The sequence below is a fragment of the Gopherus flavomarginatus genome, chromosome 3 (genome assembly GCF_025201925.1).
Source record: "Gopherus flavomarginatus isolate rGopFla2 chromosome 3, rGopFla2.mat.asm, whole genome shotgun sequence".
NCBI lineage: Eukaryota > Metazoa > Chordata > Testudines > Testudinidae > Gopherus > Gopherus flavomarginatus.
Genome location: NC_066619.1, coordinates 288,926,126 through 288,947,638, shown reverse-complemented (window position 1 = coordinate 288,947,638; position 21,513 = coordinate 288,926,126). Strand labels below are relative to the sequence as shown.

The 21,513-nt window shown below is 47.7% G+C and overlaps 1 protein-coding gene across 1 annotated transcript in view; it reads right to left on the bottom strand.

The window, feature by feature from the left end:
- The window catches only part of SEMA4F (ssemaphorin 4F), a 208,169-nt gene that overhangs the window by 12,124 nt on the left and 174,532 nt on the right, over positions 1-21,513 (bottom strand). Inside the window, exon 12 of the mRNA XM_050946080.1 lies at positions 17,011-17,168. Coding sequence (XP_050802037.1) covers positions 17,011-17,168 — 158 coding nt within the window. The remainder of the gene's footprint in view (positions 1-17,010; positions 17,169-21,513) is intronic.

Below are 21,513 nucleotides of genomic sequence, written 5' to 3'. Positions count from 1 at the left end.
GCTTGAATGGTTTTAATAAATGGAAGGGCCACCCTAGTGGGGGCATCCGCTGACAATATGTCCACCACTGGATCTTGTATCTCCGATACCGCCTCGGCCTGCAGGTTCATGTTCTGTGCAACACGCCTGAGGAGGTCCTGGTGCGCCCTAAGGTCAAGTGGAGGCGGGCTGGCAGATGATGTTCCAGCCACAGCCTCGTCCAGAGAGGATGAAGAGGAGAGACATGGGAGGAGCGGGTCTGCGGAGGGCTCTGCCTGAAGAACTGCATCCGACTCCGCAGGGTGGTTGGGGTCTTGAGGCTGGGACAACCTTTCCTCCGTGGGAGGGGGAGGAGGACGGGAAATCGTGGCCTCAGGAACCCTGTGCTCCGAGACATTGGAACGTGAGGGACCCGGCTGAAGGCCTTGGGTTTGATGGTACTCCCAAGGCGTCCAGAACCCCCACTGCTGCGGTCCATGCTCTCAAGGCTGGGGTTCGTGGAACAAGGTAGTAAGTACATCTGTGTCCGGGGCATATAGGCTATCCGCCTGAGAGGACACAGACGGCTGGCGGGACGGCCGGGGGGGGCTGAACGAGGTTAGTATGGGTCCCTCGCCCTCGTTGGTGGAGACCTCCTAGGTGCCGGAGACCGGTACCGGGAGTCATAACGGTGCTGAGATTGCGACCGGGACCTGCCACCAGCTCAGTGCCGGGAGGTCGACTGGGATCGGGAACGCCAACGGCGCGAGCAGCTGCAGGAGTCTCGGTGCCAGTAGTGATGACTAGAACCGGAGCGGTGCCGAGTACCGGGAGGTGGATCTGCGCCACGAGTACGACCGGTACCGCCGTGGTGAGCGGTGCCGGGACTGCGAGCGGCGCCTCGATCGAGATCTTCCACGGGACCTGGAGCGGTGCCGGGACCTAGGTGGAGATCGGTGTCGGCCCGCCGACTCCAGGGACGGAGGTCTCATGGCTGCCGGCTTGCCTCTAGATTGAAGAACCCGCACCGGCAGTGCCGGGGGTTGAGGGAGAGCAGACTCGGTCATTGCGATAAGGTCCCTGGCCGACGAGAATGTTTCTGGTGTACAGGGGACCGTCAGCTCGACCACGGGTCTCACCGGGGAGCTCACCAAGACCGGACTCGACAGATCTCTCGGGCCCAGAGTCGACAGTATCACTGGCATCGGGGCCACGGCAGGAGTCGGTGCTGGGCAGTCCACACAAGCCTGCTTCGCAGGAGTAGAGGCAGCTGATGTTCTTCTGTCGGGACCCTGAGCCGGGGAAGGCCGGTGCCGAGGCGTCTTTGCGGTGCCGGCGCGGTGTCGGCACTCGGTGCCGAGGAAGGAGGGTTAAGAGCTGCCTCCATAAGGAAAGTCTTCAAACGATGGTCTCTCTCCTTCTTGGTCCGTGGCTTGAAGGCCTTACAAATGCGGCACTTCTCAGATATGGGCGATTGCCACAGGCACTTTAGGCAGGCGTCGTGGGGATCGCTCATGGGCATCGGCTTTTTGCAGGCCGAGCACGGCTTGAATCCCAGCGAACCGGGCATGAGCCCGGGCACCGGGTGCGGGGAAGGGCTTGAGCCCGAACCCGCTAAACTATATACAATAACTAATTGACAACTATGAACTAATTACTCTATACACTAACGATAACTATACCCAACAAGTGAAGAAGGAGAAGCTAGGTACATGGAGGACAGCTATGCCGCGCTCTACAGTTCCAACGACCGACACGGCGGTAAGAAGGAACTGAGGAGAGGACGGGCCGGTAGGGGTATATATCAGGCGCCATAGCGGCGCCACTCCAGGGGGCGACCTGCCGACCTACCGGAGTTGCTAGAGTAAAAATCTTCCGACGAACGTGCACGCACGGCGCGCGCACCTAACTGGAATGGATATGAGCAATCACTCGAAGAAGAACTGCTGCCTATCCATTCGGTTCCTCGTATGTAGCAGTGCCTGGGATTCTTCCGTCCTAAGTGCAGGACTCTGCACTTGTCCTTGTTGAACCTCATCAGATTTCTTTTGGCCCAATTCTCTAATTTGTCTAGGTCCCTCTGTATTCTGTCCCTAACCTCCAGCGAATCTACCTCTCATCCAAGTTCAGTGTCATCTGCAAACTTGCTGAGAGTGCAGTCCACGCCATTCTCCAGATCATTAATGAAGATATTGAACAAAACCGGTCCCAAGACCGACCCTTGGGGCACTCCGCTTGTAACCAGCTGCCAACTAGACAGGGAGCCATTGATCACTACCCATTGAGCCAGACGATCTAGCCAGCTTTCTATCCGCCTTATAAGTCCATTCATCCAGCCCATACTTCTTTAACTTGCTGGCAAGAATACTGTGGGAGACCGTATCAAAAGCTTTGCTAAAGTCAAGGAATAACACGTCCACTGCTTTCCCCTCATCCACAGAGACAGTTATCTAATCATAGAAGGCAACTAGGTTGGTCAGGCATGACTTGTCCTTGGTGAATCCATGCTGACTGTTCCTGATCACTTTCCTCTCCTCTAAGTGCTTCAGAATTGATTCCTTGAGGACTTGCTCCGTGATTTTTCCAGAGACTGGCCTGTAGTTCCCCGGATCCTCCTTCTTCCCTTTTTTAAAGATGGACACTACAGTAGCCTTTTTCCAGTCATCCGAGACCTCCCCTGTTCGCCTAGAGTTTTCAAAGATAATGGCCAATGGCTCTGCAATCACATCCGCCAACTCCTGTAGCACCCTCAGACGCAGCGCATCCAGCCCCATGGACTTGTGCTCGTCCAGTTTTTCCAAATAGTCCCGAACCACTTCTTTCTCCACAGAGGGCTGGTCACCTTCTCCCCATACTGTGCTGCCCAGTGCAGCAGTCTGGGAGCTGACCTTGTTTGTGAAGACAGAGGCAAAAAAAGCATTGAGTACATTTGCTTTTTCCACATCCTCTGTCACTAGGTTGCCTCCCTCATTCAGTAAGGGGCCCATAGTTTCCTTGACTTTCTTCTTGTTGCTAACATACCTGAAGAAACCCTTCCTGTTACTCTTCACATCTCTTGCTAACTGCAACTCCGAGTGTGATTTGGCCTTCCCGATTTCACTCCTGCATGCCTGAACAATACTTTTATACTCTTCCCTGGTCATTTGTCCAAGCTTCCACTTCTTGTAAGATTCTTTTTTGCGTTTAAGATCAGCAAGGATTTCACTTTTAAGCCAAGCTGGTCGCCTGCCATATTCATTATTCTTTCTACACATTGGGATGGTTTTTTCCTGCAACCTCAATAAGGATTCTTTAAAATACAGCCATCTCTCCTGGACTCCTTTCCCCTTCATGTTATTTTCCCAGGGGATCCTGCCCATCAGTTCCCTGAGGGAGTCAAAGTCTGCTTTTCTGAAGTGCAGGGTCCGTATTCTGCTGCTCTCCTTTATTCCTTGTATCAGGATCCTGAACTCGACCATCTCATGGTCACTGCCTCCCATGTTCCCATCTACTTTTGCTTCCCCTGCTAACTCTTCTCTGTTTGTGAGCAGCAGGTCAAGAAGAGCTCTGCCCCTAGTTGGTTCCTCCAGCACTTGCACCAGGAAATTGTCCCCTACACTTTACAAAAACTTCCTGGACTGCCTGTGCACCGTGTATTGCTCTTCCAGCAGATATCAAGGTGATTAAAGTCTCCCATGAGAACCAGGGCCTGTGATCTAGTAACTTCTGCTAGTTGCCGGAAGAAAGCCTCATCCACCTCATCCCCCTGATCTGGTGGTCTATAGCAGACTCCCACCACGACATCACCCTTGTTGCTCACACTTCTAAACTTAATCCAGAGACTCTCAGGTTTTTCTGCAGTTTCATATCGGAGCTCTGAGCAGTCATATAATGCAACACCCCAACCTTTTCTGCCCTGCCTGTCCTTCCTCAACAGTTTATAGCCATCTATGACAGTACTTCAGTCATGTGAGTTATCCCACCAGGTCTCTGTTATTCCAATCACATCATAGTTCCTTGACTGTGCCAGGACTTCCAGTTCTCCCTGCTTGTTTCCCATGCTTCTTGTATTTGTGTACAGGCAATTAAGATAACTCGCTGATTGTTCCACTTTCTCAGTCTGAGACAGGAGTCCTCCCATCTTGCACTCTCCTGCTCATGCTTCCTCCTGGTATCCCATTTCCCCACTTACCTCAGGGCTTTGGTCTCCTTCCCCCGGTGAACCTAGTTTAAAGCCCTCCTTACTAGGTTAGCCAGCCTGATTGCAAAGATACTCTTCCCTCTCTTCATTAGGCGGAGCCCGTCTCTGCCTAGCACTCCTCCTTCTTGGAACACCATCCCATGGTCGAAGAATCCAAAGCCTTCTCTCCAACACCACCTGCGTAGCCATTCGTTGACTTCCACAGTTTGATGATCCTTACCCAGGCCTTTTCCCTGCACAGGGAGGATGGATGAGAACACCACTTGCGCCTCAGACTCCTTTATCCTTCTTCCCAGAGTCTGCAGTGATCCGCTCAGGGTCATTCTTGGCAGTATCATTGGCGCCCACATGGAGAAGCAGGAAGGGGTAGTGATCTGAGGGCTTGATGAGTCTCGGCAGTCTCTCTGTCACATCGTGAATCCCAGCTCCTGGCAAGCAGCGGACCTCTCGGTTTTCTTGGTCGGGGCGGCAGATGGATGACTCAGTCCCCCTGCGGAGGGAGTCCCCAACCACCACCACCCTCCTCCTTCTCTTGGGAGTGGTGGTCGTGGAACCCCCATCCCTAGGACAGTGCATCTTGTGCCTTCCAATCGGTGGAGTCTCCTTCTGCTCCCTTCTCTCAGATGTACCATCTACTCCACTCTCCGCATTAGTACCTGTGGAAAGAACATGAAAATGATTGCTCATCTGTATCTCCATTGCTGGTACATGGATGCTCCTCTTTCTTCTTCTGGAGGTCACATGCTGCCAAATTTCTTCACCGTCCCTCTCTCCCCTCTGCACAGCCTGCTCTGATTCTTCAGAACGTTGTGCCCGTAGAAGCATATCCTGACGTCTGTCCAGGAAATCTTCATTTTCTCTTATGCAAACACAGGGTCGATACTTGTTGCACCAGACCTCGAACCTTCTCTTCCAATATGGAGACCAGCTTGCACTTTGTACAGACAAAGTCGCTTCTGGCCTGTGGAAGAAAGACAAACATGGCACAACCAGTGCAGGATACAACAGCTGAATGCTCACCTTCCATAATTTCTTGCTTCTAAGAGCTTCCTCAGCTGTTCCAGCAACTCACAGAAGCCCGCGAGATGAAAGCCTCAATGGGCTCTCCCGAGGCAAACTCCCTCTGTTAGTCTCCGCTGTTCGCCACTCAGCTGGTTCGCTGCTGACTGCCTTTTTATAGCAGTCAGGCCCACTCAAGGCCCACCTGGAACAAAGCACTCCCAATTCATACTGTTCAAACAAACAATCAAGCACACGGTCAAACTGACAAACTGTCCCCTGCAACAGACACTCAGATACCCACCAACACAGCCCCCGTAATGCAGCACTTAGTGTACCTCATCTCGGACAGATCCCAGGCAAACTCCCTCTGTTAGCCTTCGCTGTTACAGAGGGAGAAAATACAGTAGAAATACAAAGGCCAGAATCCCCATGAGAGGCTGAGGTGCACTTCTTGGGTCCTGACATAATCTTTACTTTGACAACAGAAAGTTTTCATGTCCTTGAAGGGTGACCTTAGGGAAGGAGAGCGATACCTCTTCTCTGTGTGGGTCTTTGGGGTTTTTTGCCTTTCTGAGAGTAAGGCTATGTCTACGCTATCGCCAGATCAATGCTCCAGTAATTAGCGGGTCTAGTGACGACCTACTAAGTCAACGGCAGAGCGCTCTGTGGTTGACCCCAGTATTCCACAGGGAACGAGAAGTGTAAGGTAAGTGTAGCACAGTGTAGCCACCGCAGTAAGTTTACCTAAGCTACATTGACTCCAGCTACATTATTCATATAGCTGGAATTGTGTAAGTCGACTTACAGCGGTAGTGTAGACATAGCCTCAGAAGCAGAAGAAGGAGCAGCCAGAGCACTTCTGTAGGAGGAGTAATCAGCTTGCTCAGATCCACAATAGTCTGGATCTGAGTTTGGATGCATAGATTTTTCCACAAGGTATTCTCTCAGATGAGGCTCATGGTATTTCAACTTTCTCCTAGTAGAGGACTTGCAAATGCTGCTCTTGTCTCTCACATATCCAAATGAAGCAATGAGCGCAAAACTGCCTCATGTGAAAGAGAGAATTCTTTTCTCCATAGTAATGTAGTACTGGAATACCACCCCCAAAAACAAAGAAAAGCTTTCCCATCCAGGAACAGATAAAGGAAACAAACACTATCCATTTACTCTAAGCCTAAACACTCAACTATTTACACATGAAAAGAGTAATGAGAAGTTAAGTGGAAAAGTGAGCTTGAGGCTCACAAGGAGCTCCAACTTATAGACACAGACGGTGAGTAGAACCAAGAAGGGTCAAGACAGCCCAGGCCTTTATGCCCTTGTTGGAGGAATGGGGATACTCAGGGGACCAGGGCCGGCTTGAAGCCGATTCCCCAGAATCAGGCCCCGCACTTAAGAGGGTCCTGCACCTTAGGCGTCTTTTTAAATTTTTTTTTTTTAACTCACCCGGCAGGAGTGTGTGTGTGTGTGTGTGGTCTGCTTCGCAGCTCCAGCAGCATTTCAGTGGTGGTGGGGGTCCACTCCGGGGCTTTGGTGCCATTTCAGTGGCGAGGGGTCCTTCAGTGCTGCGGAAGACCTGTAGCGGCCCCCCCCGCCACCGAAGTGCCACCAAAGCCCCGGACTGCCGCCAGGTATTCGAAGCGGGCTCCGCCCTTCATAAAGCCGGCCCTGTAAGGGACATATGGCACCCCAAGTACTGCCAACTAAAATTCTTTGGCTCATGTACCTTGGGCATGAACACAACTGAGGTGGATCAATACATACACAATCACTCGAAGCAGACCAATAATATATACTAGTAGACTGAGACCTATATATGACATTTCTGCTTTTGGCAGATGAGGTTCTGGTCCTGATCAAAGGGAGAATGTCTTGCAGGCAAGACAAATAGCTTTCAACTCCAGAACACTAACATGGAGCTTTCACTTTCTACAGAGTATATGAACCTTAAAAAGGTTGGATAACAATATGAACTGTTCTACCATTCCAGTCACCATCTGCAAATATTACTGTAGATAGTCAGGTAGGAGAGAAAGAAATTCCCTTAGGAGCATGTGTTATGTTTACTTTCTGCATCTTGCATGACCTGAGACATAAGTGGCTTGGGAGTAAGTAGCATCAATGAAGTATGATTCCTTTGCAATCAGTCTTATGGCGGCTGAATACAGGTAAAACCCAGTTACACTTGTAAGGAATCTGCCTGTTGACCAAAAGAGTCTGTATACAGACATGGACACACTGATGTCTGAGTTAGATAGCAGGATTCTCTCTCCATCTCATTTTTTTTAACTGCTTTAAAACGAAAGCATCCAACGGATACATATAGCTAGTTGGACCGATATAAAAGCTGGAGTTTATTTTATGATAAAAGGTTATAAAATGAAAATGTTACTTTATAGTGGGACGGTATGTAGCGATTTTCCTGTGCTGGGGCCAAGGAACAGCACTCCACACCAACAATTCTGAGCAATTGGAGTTCTTAATTTCAGTGGTAATCCTAGCTTTAGAAGTTAAGTGCTTTCTCATTGGGTATTGTAGCTTCCTGAGTTCTCAGGTTAGGCTAAATTCAAAATTATCTGAGAATTCTCTCTCTCCTGTCATCCATCTCCACCCTCTGACAAACAGGCTAGGGACACTGTTCTTTACCCATCCTGGCTAATAGCCATTAATGAACTAAACCTCAATGAATTTATCTAGTTCTCTTTTAAACCCTGTTATAGTCCTAGCCTTCACAACCTCCTCTGGCAAGGAGTTCCACAGGTTGACACTGCACTGTGTGAAGCAATACTTCCTTTTATTTGTTTTAAACCTGCTGCCCATTAATTTCATTTGGTGGCCCCTAGTTCTTGTATTCTGCGAACAAGTAAATAACTTTTTCTTATTCACTTTCTCCAGACCACTCATGATTTTATTAACCTCTATCATATCCCCCCTTAGTCTCCTCTTTTCCAAGGTGAAAAGTCCTAGCCTCTTTAATCTCTCCTCATATAGGACCCATTCCAAACCCCTAATCGTTTTAGTTGCCCTTCTGTGAACCTTTTCTAATGCCAGTATATCTTTTTTGAGATGAGGAGACGACATCTGTATGCACTATTCAAGATGTGGGTGTCACGGAGTGTGGGGGAGTCAGGGCCCTGAAACCCCCACTTCCTGCAATTCACCATGACTCTCAGCCAGTCAGTAAAACAGAAGGTTTATTAGACAACAGGAACACAGTCCCAAGCAGGGCTTGTAGGTACAACCAGGACCCCTCAGTCAGGTCCCTCTGGGGGCAAGGAACTTAGACCCCAGACTTGGGGTTCCCTGCCTCTTCCCAGCCAGCCCAAAATCAAAACTCAAAAACCTCTCCAGCAGGCTCTCTTCCTTTGTCCAGCTTCCCGGGCAAAGGTGTTGACTCTCTCCACCCCTCTTCCTGGCTCAGGTTACAGGCTCAGGTCCTGTCCCTCACCTAAAGTCATCCCCTGCTCTCCCATCCCCCCATGCAGACAGTCCCTACTGCATCACATGGGCATACCATGGATTTATATAAAGGCAATAAGATATTCTCCAAGATAGTAGGCCCAGATTTTTTTAGGGGTACCAACAGCAGTCCCTAGGGGATCAGGGAACTATTTTATTTTTCTTATAGGTGGCAACAGTCAACGCTGCCAGGTTCTCTGACCCAGACAATGTAGATATGTTTGGGGGCCTATAAGCCACTTATGGTAGACCTAAAGCATCAAAATATGTGATTCTCCTGAATCTGCCAGAAATCAGGAAACCTTGGTGACACTGATATAGGGGATAAAACTCCTTTAGCAACATGTACTTCCTAGACAGTGAATCATGCTGGCATCAGATCCAGTTATACTGAGCAAATATGGGAATTTGACTATTTGGGCACCAAACTGCTTTGTCAAGTGGTTTACTCAAGTTAATGGTGCTGAATCTTCCTACTGACCTATGTTGGCTCAAATGGATCCTATAGACCATAGAGTTGGGTACAGTACACTCCAACTAAGGTCCACCTTAGTACCGTTTATACTGCTCCCGAGTCACTTGAAGCAAGAGTCACAATTAATTGTGCCAAGTTCTAAGCAATAGCCCCATGCACCAAGAAGGACCTGAAGACCTAACACTCTTTTATATTGGTGCTGGACTCCTTTAGACTAGTGGTACCCTAGCTAACTGGGTCAAAACCTTAGATGAGCCAGATTGTTGTGGGAACATTAATGCCATATGTAATAGGCACTGAAACACTTCCATCAAGTGGTTCACCAGGGTTCATGATGCTGGATCACACGCACTGAACTCAGTTAACTTGGATGGATCTGAGGATGGAGCCAGGATGTTGGGGACAAACTAGGTCAGCCCAGAACGACTTGAGAACTGTGACACCAAACTGATGCCACCAGAGAGACCCAAGGATCTCAGCTACCAGTGGTGCCGGGATCTCAGTGCTGCACAGACAGCTGCAGTGGCACAGGAGCCAGCAAACAGAGCTGCTAACAGGGGAGTTTCAGTGGGAGTTTCCAGGGGGAGGTTACAGGGGAGACCAAGGCAGAGAAACCAGGAAGTCAGACAAGGGAAGGGGCAGGGGTCTGCCAGCAGCCCAGTGCTTGTGGGTGGCCTGTGGTGTGGTATGAGGCGTGGATTGCCAGGCACAGAGTTGGAAGGGTATGATTGAGGCAGAGGCAGCAGGTACAGACACACTGAGGATGACCGGATGCGGTAGCTGTGGCATGTACATGGTCCTGGAGGGGGCACCTGAAAGGAGTTTTGTCTGCATGAAGTGCCGCCTGATAAAGCTGCTGGAAGAAAAGATAAGAGGACTGGAGATGCAGGTGGAAACTCTGGCTGAGTTTAGAAGGGGGTTTGAGCAGATGATGGAACACAGACATGATGAGGCACAGGGGATGAGCTCAGATGAGCGGATAGAAGCAGGACCAAAGAACTCTGAGGAGGGGCTGCTGGGTGAGGAAAGTGGACGGTGGAAGCATGTGACTAGGAGAACCAGGCAGAGGAAAAGACGGGCCAGCGATGGAGAAATAGAACTCAGGAACAGGTTTGCTGAGTCGGAAAATGAAGATGGAGCACAGCAGGCTGCAGAAGGAGAGAGGGCAAGGAAAAAGAGACGAGCAGCTAGTCCTGCAGAAGGAGGGGAGGAGTCAATGGAGGCGACACCAAGTATGAGCCCTAGGAGGATTGTAAGGGCGAATACAAATCGAGAGGACTTGCGGCCAGCTGGTGTGGGGGATAGACCGGAGAATCACACTGTCGCCAGGAAAAGGCAAGTCTACGTGATTGGAGACTCTTTACTGAAAAGAATAGACAGGCCTGTAACTAGACCTGATCGGGAGAACAGAAGGGTGTGCTGTCTGCCAGGGGCTAAGATACAGGATGTGGACCTGAGGCTGAATAGGATCCTAGCAGGAGCGGGAAAGAATCCGTTGATTGTCCTTCATGTGGGAACGAATGATACGGCTAGTTACTCGCTGGACTGTATCAAGGAGGACTATGCCAGACTGCGGAAGACGCTCAAGGAAATCGAGGCTCAGGTGATCTTCAGTGGGATTCTGCCGGTTCCTAAAGCAGGGCGACGAAGGATTGACAAGATTATGGCGATCAACAGATGGCTCAGGCATTGGTGTTATAAGGAGGGCTTTGGGATGTACGGTCATTGGGAAGCGTTTACGGATAGACAACTGTTCGCTCAGGATGGACTTCATCTAAGTAAGGAGGGAAATAGAATTCTAGGATGGAGGCTCGCCGACCTCATCAAGAGAGCTTTAAACTAGGAAGTTGGGGGAGATGGTTGGGAGATGTTCAGGAGATCTCCACGCCGGAATATAACCTGGAGAGGGAAGTAAACAAAGTGAGAGGGGATACCCTTGCGGACCAAAGAATTGATCCAAGGAGGAATAGTGGAGTAGAAACCAGATTAACGGATGATGCTGGTGGTAGAAGGTCTGTGCACGACGGGGGAAAGAATGTCACTGACGCCAAACGCCAAAAATTAAAATGTCGGTACACTAATGCGAGGAGCCTAGGTAACAAGATGGAGGAACTGGAACTACTGGTGCAGGAAGTGAAACCGGATATTATAGGGATAACAGAAACCTGGTGGAATAGTACTCATGACTGGAGTACAGGTATTGAAGGCTATGTCTGTTTAGAAAAGACAGGAAGAAAGGCAAAGGTGGTGGAGTAGCCTTGTACATCAATGATGAGATTAACTGTAATGAAATAAGAAGCGATGGAATGGATAAGACAGAGTCTGTCTGGGCAAAAATCACACTGGGTAAAAAAGCAACTAGAGCTTCCCCTGAGATAGTGCTTGGGGTGTGCTATAGACCACCAGGATCTGATTTGGATATGGATAGAGACCTCTTTAATGTCTTTAATGAAGTAAACACAAAGGGGAAATGTGTGATTATGGGAGACTTCAACTTCCCGGATATAGACTGGAGGACGAGTGCTTGCAAGAATAATAGGGGTCAGATTTTTCTGGATGTGATAGCGGATGGATTTCTTCATCAAGTAGTTGAAGTACCTACGAGAGGGGATGCCATTTTAGATTTGGTTTTGGTGAGCAGTGAGGACCTCGTAGAAGAAATGGTGGTAGGGGACAACCTTGGTTCGAGTGATCATGAGCTGATTCAGTTCAAACTAGATGGAAGGATAAACGAATGTAGATCTGGGATTAGGGTTTTCGACTTCTCGAGGGCTAATTTTAAAGAGTTAAGGAAATTAGTTAGGGAAGTGGATTGGATGGAGGAACTTGTGGATTTAAATGCGGAGGAGGCCTGGAATTACTTTAAGTCGCAGCTGCGGAAATTGTCGGAAGTCTGCATCCCAAGAAAGGGGAAAAAAACCATGGGCAGGAGTTGTAGGCCAAGTTGGATGAGCAAGCAACTCAGAGAGGGGATTAGGAAAAAGCAGAAAGCTTACAGGGAGTGGAAGAAAGGCGGGATTAGCAAGGGAAGCTACCTTGGTGAGGTCAGAACATGTAGGGATAAAGTGAGGAAGGCTAAAAGCCGCATTGAACTGGACCTTGCAAAGGGAATCAAAACCAATAGTAAAAGGTTCTACAGCCACATAAGTAAGAAGAAAACAAAGAAAGAAGAAGTGGGGCCGCTATACACTGAGGATGGAATGGAGGTTAAGGATAACCTAGGCATGGCCCAATATCTAAATAAGTACTTTGCCTCAGTCTTTAATAAGACTAGTGAGGAGTTTAGCGATGATGGAGGGATGATAAACGGGAATGTGGATATGGAGGTGGATATTACCGCAACTGAGGTAGAGGCCAAACTTGAACAGCTTAATGGGACAAAATCGGAGGGCCCGGACAATCTCCATCCGAGGATATTAAAGGAACTGGCGCGTGAAATTGCGAGCCCGTTAGTGAGAATTTTTAAGCAATCGATAAAACTCGGGGGTTGTGCCATACGACTGGAGAATTGCTAACGTAGTTCCTATTTTTAAGAAAGGGAATAAAAGTGATCCGGGTAATTATAGGCCTGTTAGCTTGACGTCTGTAGTATGTAAGGTCTTGGAAAAAATTTTAAGGGAGAAAGTAGTTAAGGACATAGAGGTCAATGGTAATTGGGACGAATTGCAACATGGATTTACTAAAGGTAGATCGTGCCAAACCAATCTGATCTCCTTCTTTGAGAAGGTGACGGATTACTTAGATAAAGGAAATGCGGTAGATCTAATTTACCTCGATTTCAGTAAGGCGTTTGACACGGTTCCACATGGGGAACTGTTAGTTAAATTGGAAAAGATGGGGATGAATATGAAAGTTGTAAGGTGGATAAGAAACTGGTTAAAGGGGAGACTCCAGCGGGTCGTATTGAAGGGTGAACTGTCAGGCTGGAAGGAGGTCACTAGTGGAGTCCCTCAAGGATCGGTTTTGGGACCGATCTTATTTAACCTTTTTATTACTGACCTTGGCACAAAGAGCGGGAATGTGCTAATAAAGTTTGCGGATGACACAAAGCTGGGGGGTATTGCTAACACGGAGAAGGACAGGGATACTATTCAGGAAGATCTGGACCACCTTGTAAACTGGAGTAATAGTAATAGGATGAAATACAATAGTGAAAAGTGCAAGGTCATGCACTTAGGGATTAATAATAAGAATTTTAGATATATGTTGGGGACGCATCAGTTGGAAGCGACAGAGGAGGAGAAGGACCTTGGGGTATTGTTTGATAGCAGGATGACTATGAGCCGCCAATGTGATACGGCTGTTAAAAAAGCAAATGCGATTTTAGGATGCATCAGGCAAGGTATTTCCAGCAAGGATAAGGAGGTGTTAGTACCGTTATATAAGGCGCTGGTGAGACCCCATCTGGAATATTGTGTGCAGTTCTGGTGTCCCATGTTCAAGAAGGATGAATTCAAACTGGAACAGGTCCAGAGATGGGCTACTAGGATGATCCGAGGAATGGAAAACCTGCCTTATGAAAGGAGACTCAAAGAGCTTGGCTTGTTTAGCCTGGCCAAAAGAAGGCTGCGGGGGGATATGCTTGCTCTATATAAATGTATCAGGGGGGTTAACGTTAGGGAGGGAGAGGAATTATTTAAGTTTAGTACTAATGTAGGCACGAGGACGAATGGGTAAACTGGATATTAGGAAGTTTAGACTTGAAATTAGACGAAGGTTTCTAACCATTAGGGGAGTGAAGTTCTGGAACAGCCTTCCGAGGGAAGTAGTGGGGGCAAAAGACTTATCTGGCTTTAAGACTAAGCTTGATAAGTATATGGAGGGGATGTTATGATAGGATAGTTTAATTTGGGCAATTGATCTTGGATTATCACCAGATAAGTCTGCTCAATGGTCTGCGGGGAGATGTTGGATGGGATGGGAACTGAGTTACTGCAGAGAATTCCTTCTTGGGTGCTGGCTGGTGAGTCTTGCCCACATGCTCAGGGTTTAGCTGATCGCCATATTTGGGGTCGGGAAGGAATTTTCCTCCAGGGCGGATTGGCAGGGGCCCTGGAGGTTTTTCGCCTTCCCCTGCAGCGTGGGGCATGGGTCGCTTGCTGGTGGATTCTCTGCAGCTTGAGGTCTTCAAACCAATTTTGAGGATTTCAATAACTCAGTCCTGGGTTAGGGGTTGTTATAAAAGTGGATGGGTAGGGTTCTGTGGCCTGCCTTGTGCAGGAGGTCAGACTAGATGATCATATTGGTCCCTTCTGACCTATGAGTCTATGAGTCTAAGAGAGCAACCTACTGCATCAGTGTTGTGCTGGGACCTTGGCAACATATAGGTTGACCTGGAGGAATCTAGAAACCTCGGTGCTGCATTGCAATTCTGGGACTCTGGAATGAACAGGTTAACCCGGACACATTCAGGGATCTTGGTGCAAGCTGGCACCAGGGCCTCAGCACCAGGCTCACCAGGATAAGACCAGGAAGGTGGATACTACTTAAGCTGAGTGTCATAGATCTATACGGGCTTTGTTATATCATGGCCTTCCTTCAGTCCCTTTCGGAAACACCCTTATTATTCACCAGGCACTGGGCTTAATTTTTTACAAAGGTGGGCCATGCAGCCCCATGGCTGCAAAACTGCACCTTTGGCCTCCAACAGCCCAATTCTCACTGTGCACACTTACATGGAGTTCAGAAGCCTTTAAGCTTCTGCATCTTCAAGGAGCAAAGCAATCAGTGAGTATTTTCAGTGACATGGGGCAGCCTTTTCAAAACAGTAGCATTTATTAGTCAACTGAAACACAACATGTGAGATTACTTAGGCTAGCATGGAAAAGCCAACTTAAGACAGAGTTACTACTGGCAAAAGCAACTGCCTTATTACTCCATGCCTTCCTGGAATCCACCTAGTCTTTGTCTGTGGCCCTCTGTCTCCTTGTGTGTCTATCTGACCAGTTCTTAACACAGTCATTGGAAACCTCCTGCCACTATTCCAAGTTGCAGTCCTGCTGTTTCCATCCCTTCCTTGGCTGTCAGGTGCTCCCCTTGTCTCCATTCATATGCTGAGAGTCCTTGATAGTTCCTTCATCTATGCTTGCCTCCACCACCAAGCTCTTATTCCCTTTGTCCCAGAGGAGAATTTTAACTCCTTCAACCCCAGTGGGCAGCAGCACAAAATGAGTGGATAAACTGAGTCACACATTGCTCATAAAAATATTACAATTCCCACCTTCTCCACACTGAGCACAGAGTCACTTGAGGCTAGCAGATGTCAAAAATAGTTGCTGGACTTGCACACTGCCAACTGGGCTTCAGGAACCTCCTTCAACAGTAGAGGCTTTGAGACAGCTCACCAGTGCCTGGTGGTCATTTCAAACTGAAGAAATTTGCACTGCTACTCTATCTAAATTGGAAATGTCCCCCAAAGGCAGAATCAAAAAAGAAAGCGACAAGTGAAAAGTTGAGGACACTGCATGTGAGCCAAGCTTGCTGCACATTTGGTGATTAAAAATGAATTGGAAAGTGGCTGGGGACACTCCTTCTTTAACACCCCAGTATCCTCCATGGGGGAACTGATAAGAGGCCCCAGTGGACAATGCTTATTAGAAAAATTCTACAGCTTGATAGCAGGGCTGCTATATACCATAAGTGTGACTATGCAGAGGCCACTTAAAGAAGACCTGTAATATTATATGATTTAACATCCCTAGGACACCTTTAAAAAAAAATGAGGCTCCATGCATCTGAAGAAGTGAGTTTTTTACCCACAAAAGCTTATGCCCAAATAAATCTGTTAGTCTTTAAGGTGCCAACAGACTCCACGTTGCTTTTGTGGATACAGACTAACACAGCTACCTTCCCGATACAGGACACCTTTAAAGTCCCTGCTAATCTATACAACATGGGATACATCTGAACTAATCCTTCGATAGGGTGACAAGGAGAGGTACACGGGGTTCAGTCAGGCCAATTTGTATTCCATTATTGTAAGTGTGCTGGACACCTCCAGTCCTGACAAGGAAATACAGAAGATGCCTATTCTTTTACCAGCCAGATTTCCTTTTCCTAGTTAATAAACCTTCAGTTACTTTAATATAGGATTGGCTACAAGTGTTGTCTTTGGTGAGAGATCTAAGGTACAATTGACCTGGGGTAAGTGACTGGGAGTAACCTGAATATTGCTGTGATTTTTGTGTAACAGACCATCTATCACAAAGGCACACTTTGCTGCAAGACAGACGGAGTGCCCAAGGGGGCTGTCTGATTTCATGTTCAGTCTGTTATAGTGCTTGAGGAATTCACACTCGACACTTGGTTGGTGAACTCTAATTATAGATCACATGACCAGTTTGAGGTTTGTGCCCTGGTTTATAACCATATGCCCTGAGGTTGGCACCCACATTCATGAGCCACTTCAGACAGCCTGACAGTCATTTTTGGCTCTATTCTTGTAGGCAGATAGGGATTAAGGCGAGGGTACAGACCTCACAGATCATTTCAGGTTTCATGCATTGTGATGGTGTGCAAGAAAGAATGGAGAGGGCTATGAGAGAAGCAGACAAATAGAGTATCTAGGCTGGTATCACTGGCAGAGTGCAGGGGGTGGAGCGAAGTGATAAGGTGTGAAGCAGCATTCTGGACAAGTTGGCATTAGAAGGGCTGGAGCTCAGGGAGGCCAGAGGGCAGGAAGCTGGAATGGCCCTGGCCAGAGGAGATGGGACCCAGGATGGGGAATCTTAAGGTCGCAGGTGTTGCAAATGGCAATGTTGAAGAGGTGGTGACAGGAGATTTGCAGATGTCAGATTTCAGGGAAAAGATGTCACGATCCAGGCTATAGGCAATCGGTGGTGGCAGCAATCCCTCAAGGTCGACGATGATCTCTTTCATAGGTTTTATTTTTCATGGGTCCTTTGGTGACAATAGGAAATGGAGGCAAATCACTTACCCACTTTGTCCCTGGTGGTGTATACAAGCACCCAGCTCTCTGCTCCAGGCACAGGAGGGGTCTCTGCCCAGGACACACTCGATGCAGCTCTTGTATCTCTCACAGTCTGTTGTGTTGACCTGAGTCACTTCAGTAGAGGACCCTACATACAACCAACTCTACAAAGGTCGCAAGAGAGAACAAAAGGTGAAAACCAACATTTGCAAAGTTTGGCTATGTACAAAGAGTATCTTGGGCACAACGGATGGGCTCAGGTGTGAGCTGAGCACCCAGGAGATTTTCAAAGTTGGGGTTTGTTTGTGCTCAAGTTGCCCAATGAGCATTCCAAGGGAGGACAACAGGGCAAAATCTAAGTGATAGGTACCCCTCACCCTCCTGTAACAAGGTCCTCACAGAGACGCTGGTTCATCCCTGAAGCCATCTAGCACCTCCTGACTTTAAAGGGGAGCAGGAGAGAGACCAACCCATAGGAACCAGGCTCCTCTACATGCTAGACAGGGTCAGCACAGCACTCTTCTTTGCCTCTGGGTCCTCTGAGAGATGTGACTGGCATCAGCAAATTTGCTGCCTCTTTGCCTAGGAGGCTTTGAAATTATGTGACCTGCAGGGTGTGATGCTCTGTACCTCAGGGGAACACTCTGCACCCCCATGTTCATCCTTGGATGATTGTGTGGTATCCAATGCAAAGTTTGTCACGGCAGACTTTGGAAGGTTCATGATACACTAAGCATTGTTGTTATAGTAATGTTATAGGTTGTAATTTCATGTATATAGTTATAAGGCTGAAAATGTGTCCTCACGGCTTAAAACAAGCCCAGGCAAAAAACTCTCTAGGAGCAGAGGTCCAGGCAAAACTCTCCAGGAGCTGAGGGGCAGTTCACACCTCATCAGGGCATGCATGGGACAACCCCAGCCCAGCCTCACAGGAACAAAGGACATTGACCTAGACAGCAACAAAGGATCTATTGGACCCCCTTTCCCTTGGTCAGTTTGGGACTACAATGAGGTAATGCTCACCTGACTCTGAAGGGGGGGGGGGAGCCAAGAGGGAAGAAAGGACATGATGAAAGGGAGAGATGTTTGCCATGCTCTCTCTCTCTCTTCCAACTCCATCTACAGACACCACCACCAAGTGACTGAAGCACTGATTAAAGAGGAGAGCCTGGTTGAAGGGCAACCAGCCAGCCTGTGGTGAGACACATCTAAGTTTGTAAGGGCAATGAAAGTGTTTTGCTTTTATTTCATTTAACCAAATTTGACTTCTTGTGCTTTGACTTAGAATCACTTAAAATTTATCTTTTGTAGTTAATGAATATGTTTGTTTACTCTACCTGAAGCAGTGCGTTTGGTTTGAAGCAAGTCAGAGACTCCCCTTGGGATAACAAGCCTGGTACATATCTATTTCTTTGTTAAATTGACAAATCATAAAAGATTAGGGTTGGGAGAGACTTTAGGAGATAATCTAGTCTAACCCTGTGCTCAAACAAGGATCAACACCAACTAAATCATCCCAGCCAGGGCTTTGTCAAACTGGACCTTAAAAACTTCTAAGGATGGAGATTCGACCACCTCTCTAGGTAATCCATTCCAGTGCTTCAACACCATCCTAGTGAAATAGTGTTTCCTAATCTCCATCTGTCATAAACAGATAAGTAAGAGTTAATAGAACAAAAGTGCTTCATATCTCTTTGCCTGTAAAGGGTTAACAAGAACAGTGAGCCTGGCTGTCACCTGACCAGAGGACCAATCAGGGGACAGGATACTTTCAAAGCTTGAAGGAGGGACGTTTATGTGTGTGCTGTTAGATTTTGATTGTTGTTCACTCTGGGGGCTCAGAGGGATCAGACGTGCAACCAGGTTTCTCTCCAATCTCCCTGATACCGGTTCTTATAAGTTCAGAATAGTGAGTACTAGGTAGATAAAGCGAGTTAGGCTTATGTTTGTTTTCTTTATTTGCAAATGTGTATTTGGTTGGAAGGAGTTCAAATGTGTATTTGGCTGAAAGGAGTTCAAATTGGTATTTTGCTGAAAAGATTTTAATTTGTACTTGTATACTTAAGCTGGGAGGGTATTCCCAGTGTCTATAGCTGAAAGACCCTGTACCTATTCCATTTTTCAAAATTACAAAAATATTTTTTACTGTTTTTTTCTCTTTAATTAAAAGTTTCTTGTTTAAGAACCTGATTGTTTCTTTATTCTGGTAAGACCCCAGGGGACTGGGTCTGGATCCACCAGGGAATTGGTGGGGAGAAAGGAGGGAAGGGGGAGAGGAAGGTTAATTTCTCTCTGTGTTAGGATTATTTTCTCTCTCAGGGAGAATCTGGGAGGGGAAGAGAGAAGGAGGGGGGAAGGTGCATTTTCCTCTCTGTTTAAGATTCAAGGAGTATGAATCACAGTGATCTTCCAGGGTAACCCAGGGAGGGGAAGCCTGGGAGAGGCAACGGTGAGGGAAAGGGTTTACTTTCCTTGTGTTAAGATCCAGAGGGACTGCGTCTTGGGGGTCCCCGGGCAAGGTTTTGGGGGGACCAGAGTGTACCATGCACTGGAATTCCTGGTTGGTGGCAGCGCTACAAGTACTAAGCTGGTAATTGAGCTTAGAGGAATTCATGCTGGTACCCCATCTTTTGGACGCTAAGGTTCAGAGTGGGGAATTAATTATACCATGACACCATCCTAGGCCTCCCGCACTGCAACTTGAGACCATTGCTCCTTGTTCTGAAATCTGCCACCAATGAGAACAGCCGAGCTTTATCCTCTTTGGAATTCCCGCTTATGTAGTTAAAGGCTGCTATAAAATCCCCACTCACTCTTCTCTTCTGCAGACTAAACAAGCCCAGTTCCCTCAGCCTCTCCTTGTAAATCATGCGCCCCAGCCCCCTGAGCATTTTCATTGCCCTTCCCTGGACTCTCTCCAATTTGTTCACATCCTTTCTGTAGTGGGGGGCCCAAAACTGGATGCAATACTCCAGATGTGGCCTCACCAGTGCCAAATAGAGGGGAATAATCACTTCCCTCAATCTGCTGGCAATGCTCCTACTAATGCAGCCCAACATGCCACTAGCCTTCTTGGCAACGAGGGCACACTGCTGACTCATATCCAGCTTCTCGTCCACTGTAATCCCCAGGTCCTTTTCAGCAGAACTACTGCTTTGCCAGTCAGTCCCCAGCCTGTTGCAGTGCATGGGATTCTTCCATCTTAAGTGCAGCACTCCACACTTGTCCTTGTTGAATCTCATCAGATTTCTTTTGGCTCAATCCTCCAATTTGTTTAGGTGACTCTGGACCTTATCCCAACCCTCCAGTGTATTTACTTCTCCCCACAGCTTAGTATCATCTGTGTACTTGCTGAGGGTTCAATCCATCCCATCATCCAGATCATTAATAAAGATGTTGAACAAAACCGGCCCTGCCAACTAGATATTGAGCTGTTGATCACTACCCGTTAAGCCCGACAATCTAGCCAGTTTTCTATCCACCTTATAGTCCATTAATCCAATCTAAACTTTTTTAACTTGCTGGCAAAAATACTGTGGGACACCATATCAAAAGCTTTGCTAAAGTCAAGATATATCACATCCACTGCTTTCCCCATATCCATAGAGCCAGTTATCTCATCATAGAAGGCAATCAGGTTGGTTAGGCATGATTTGCCCTTGGCGAACCCATGTTGACTATTCCTGATCACCTTCCTCTCCTCTAAGTGCTTCAAAATGATTTCCTTGATGACCTGCTCCATGATTTTTCCAGGGACTGAGGTGAGGCTGATCGGTCTGTAGTCCTCCGGGTTCTCCTCCTTCCCTTTTTTAAAGATGGGCACTATATTTGCATTTTTCCAATCGTCCAGGACCTCCCCCGATTGCCATGAGTTTTCAAAGATAATGGCCAATGGCTCTGCAATCACATCCGCCAACTCCTTTAGCACCCTCGGATGCAGTGCATCCGGCCCCATGGACTTGTGCATGTACAGCTTTAACCTGCTATTTCACCACTGGGGGCTGCTCACATCCTCGCCATACTGTGCTGCCCAGTGCAGAAGTGTGTGAGCTGACCTTGTCTGTGAAGACTGAGGCAAAAAAAGCATTGAGTATTTCAGCTTTTTCCACATCTGTCACTAGGTTGCCTCCCCCATTCATTAAGGGTCCCACACTTTCCCTGACCTTTCTCTTTTTGCTAACGTACCTGTAGAAACCCTTCGTTACCCTTCACATCCCTTGCTAGCTGTAACTCCAGTTGTGTTTTGGTCTTCCTGATTACACCCCTGCATGCTCGAGCAATATTTTTCTACTCTTTCCAGTCATCTATCCAAGTTTGCACATCTTGTAAGCTTCCTTTTTGTGTTTAAGTTCAGCGAAGATTTCACTGTTGTGCCAAGCTGGTTGCCTGCCATATTTGCTATTCTTTCTGCACATTGGGATGGTTTGTTCCTGCACCCTCAATAAGGCTTCTTTAAAATACAGCCAGCTCTCCTAGACTCCTTTCCCCCTCATATCAGCCTCTCCGGGG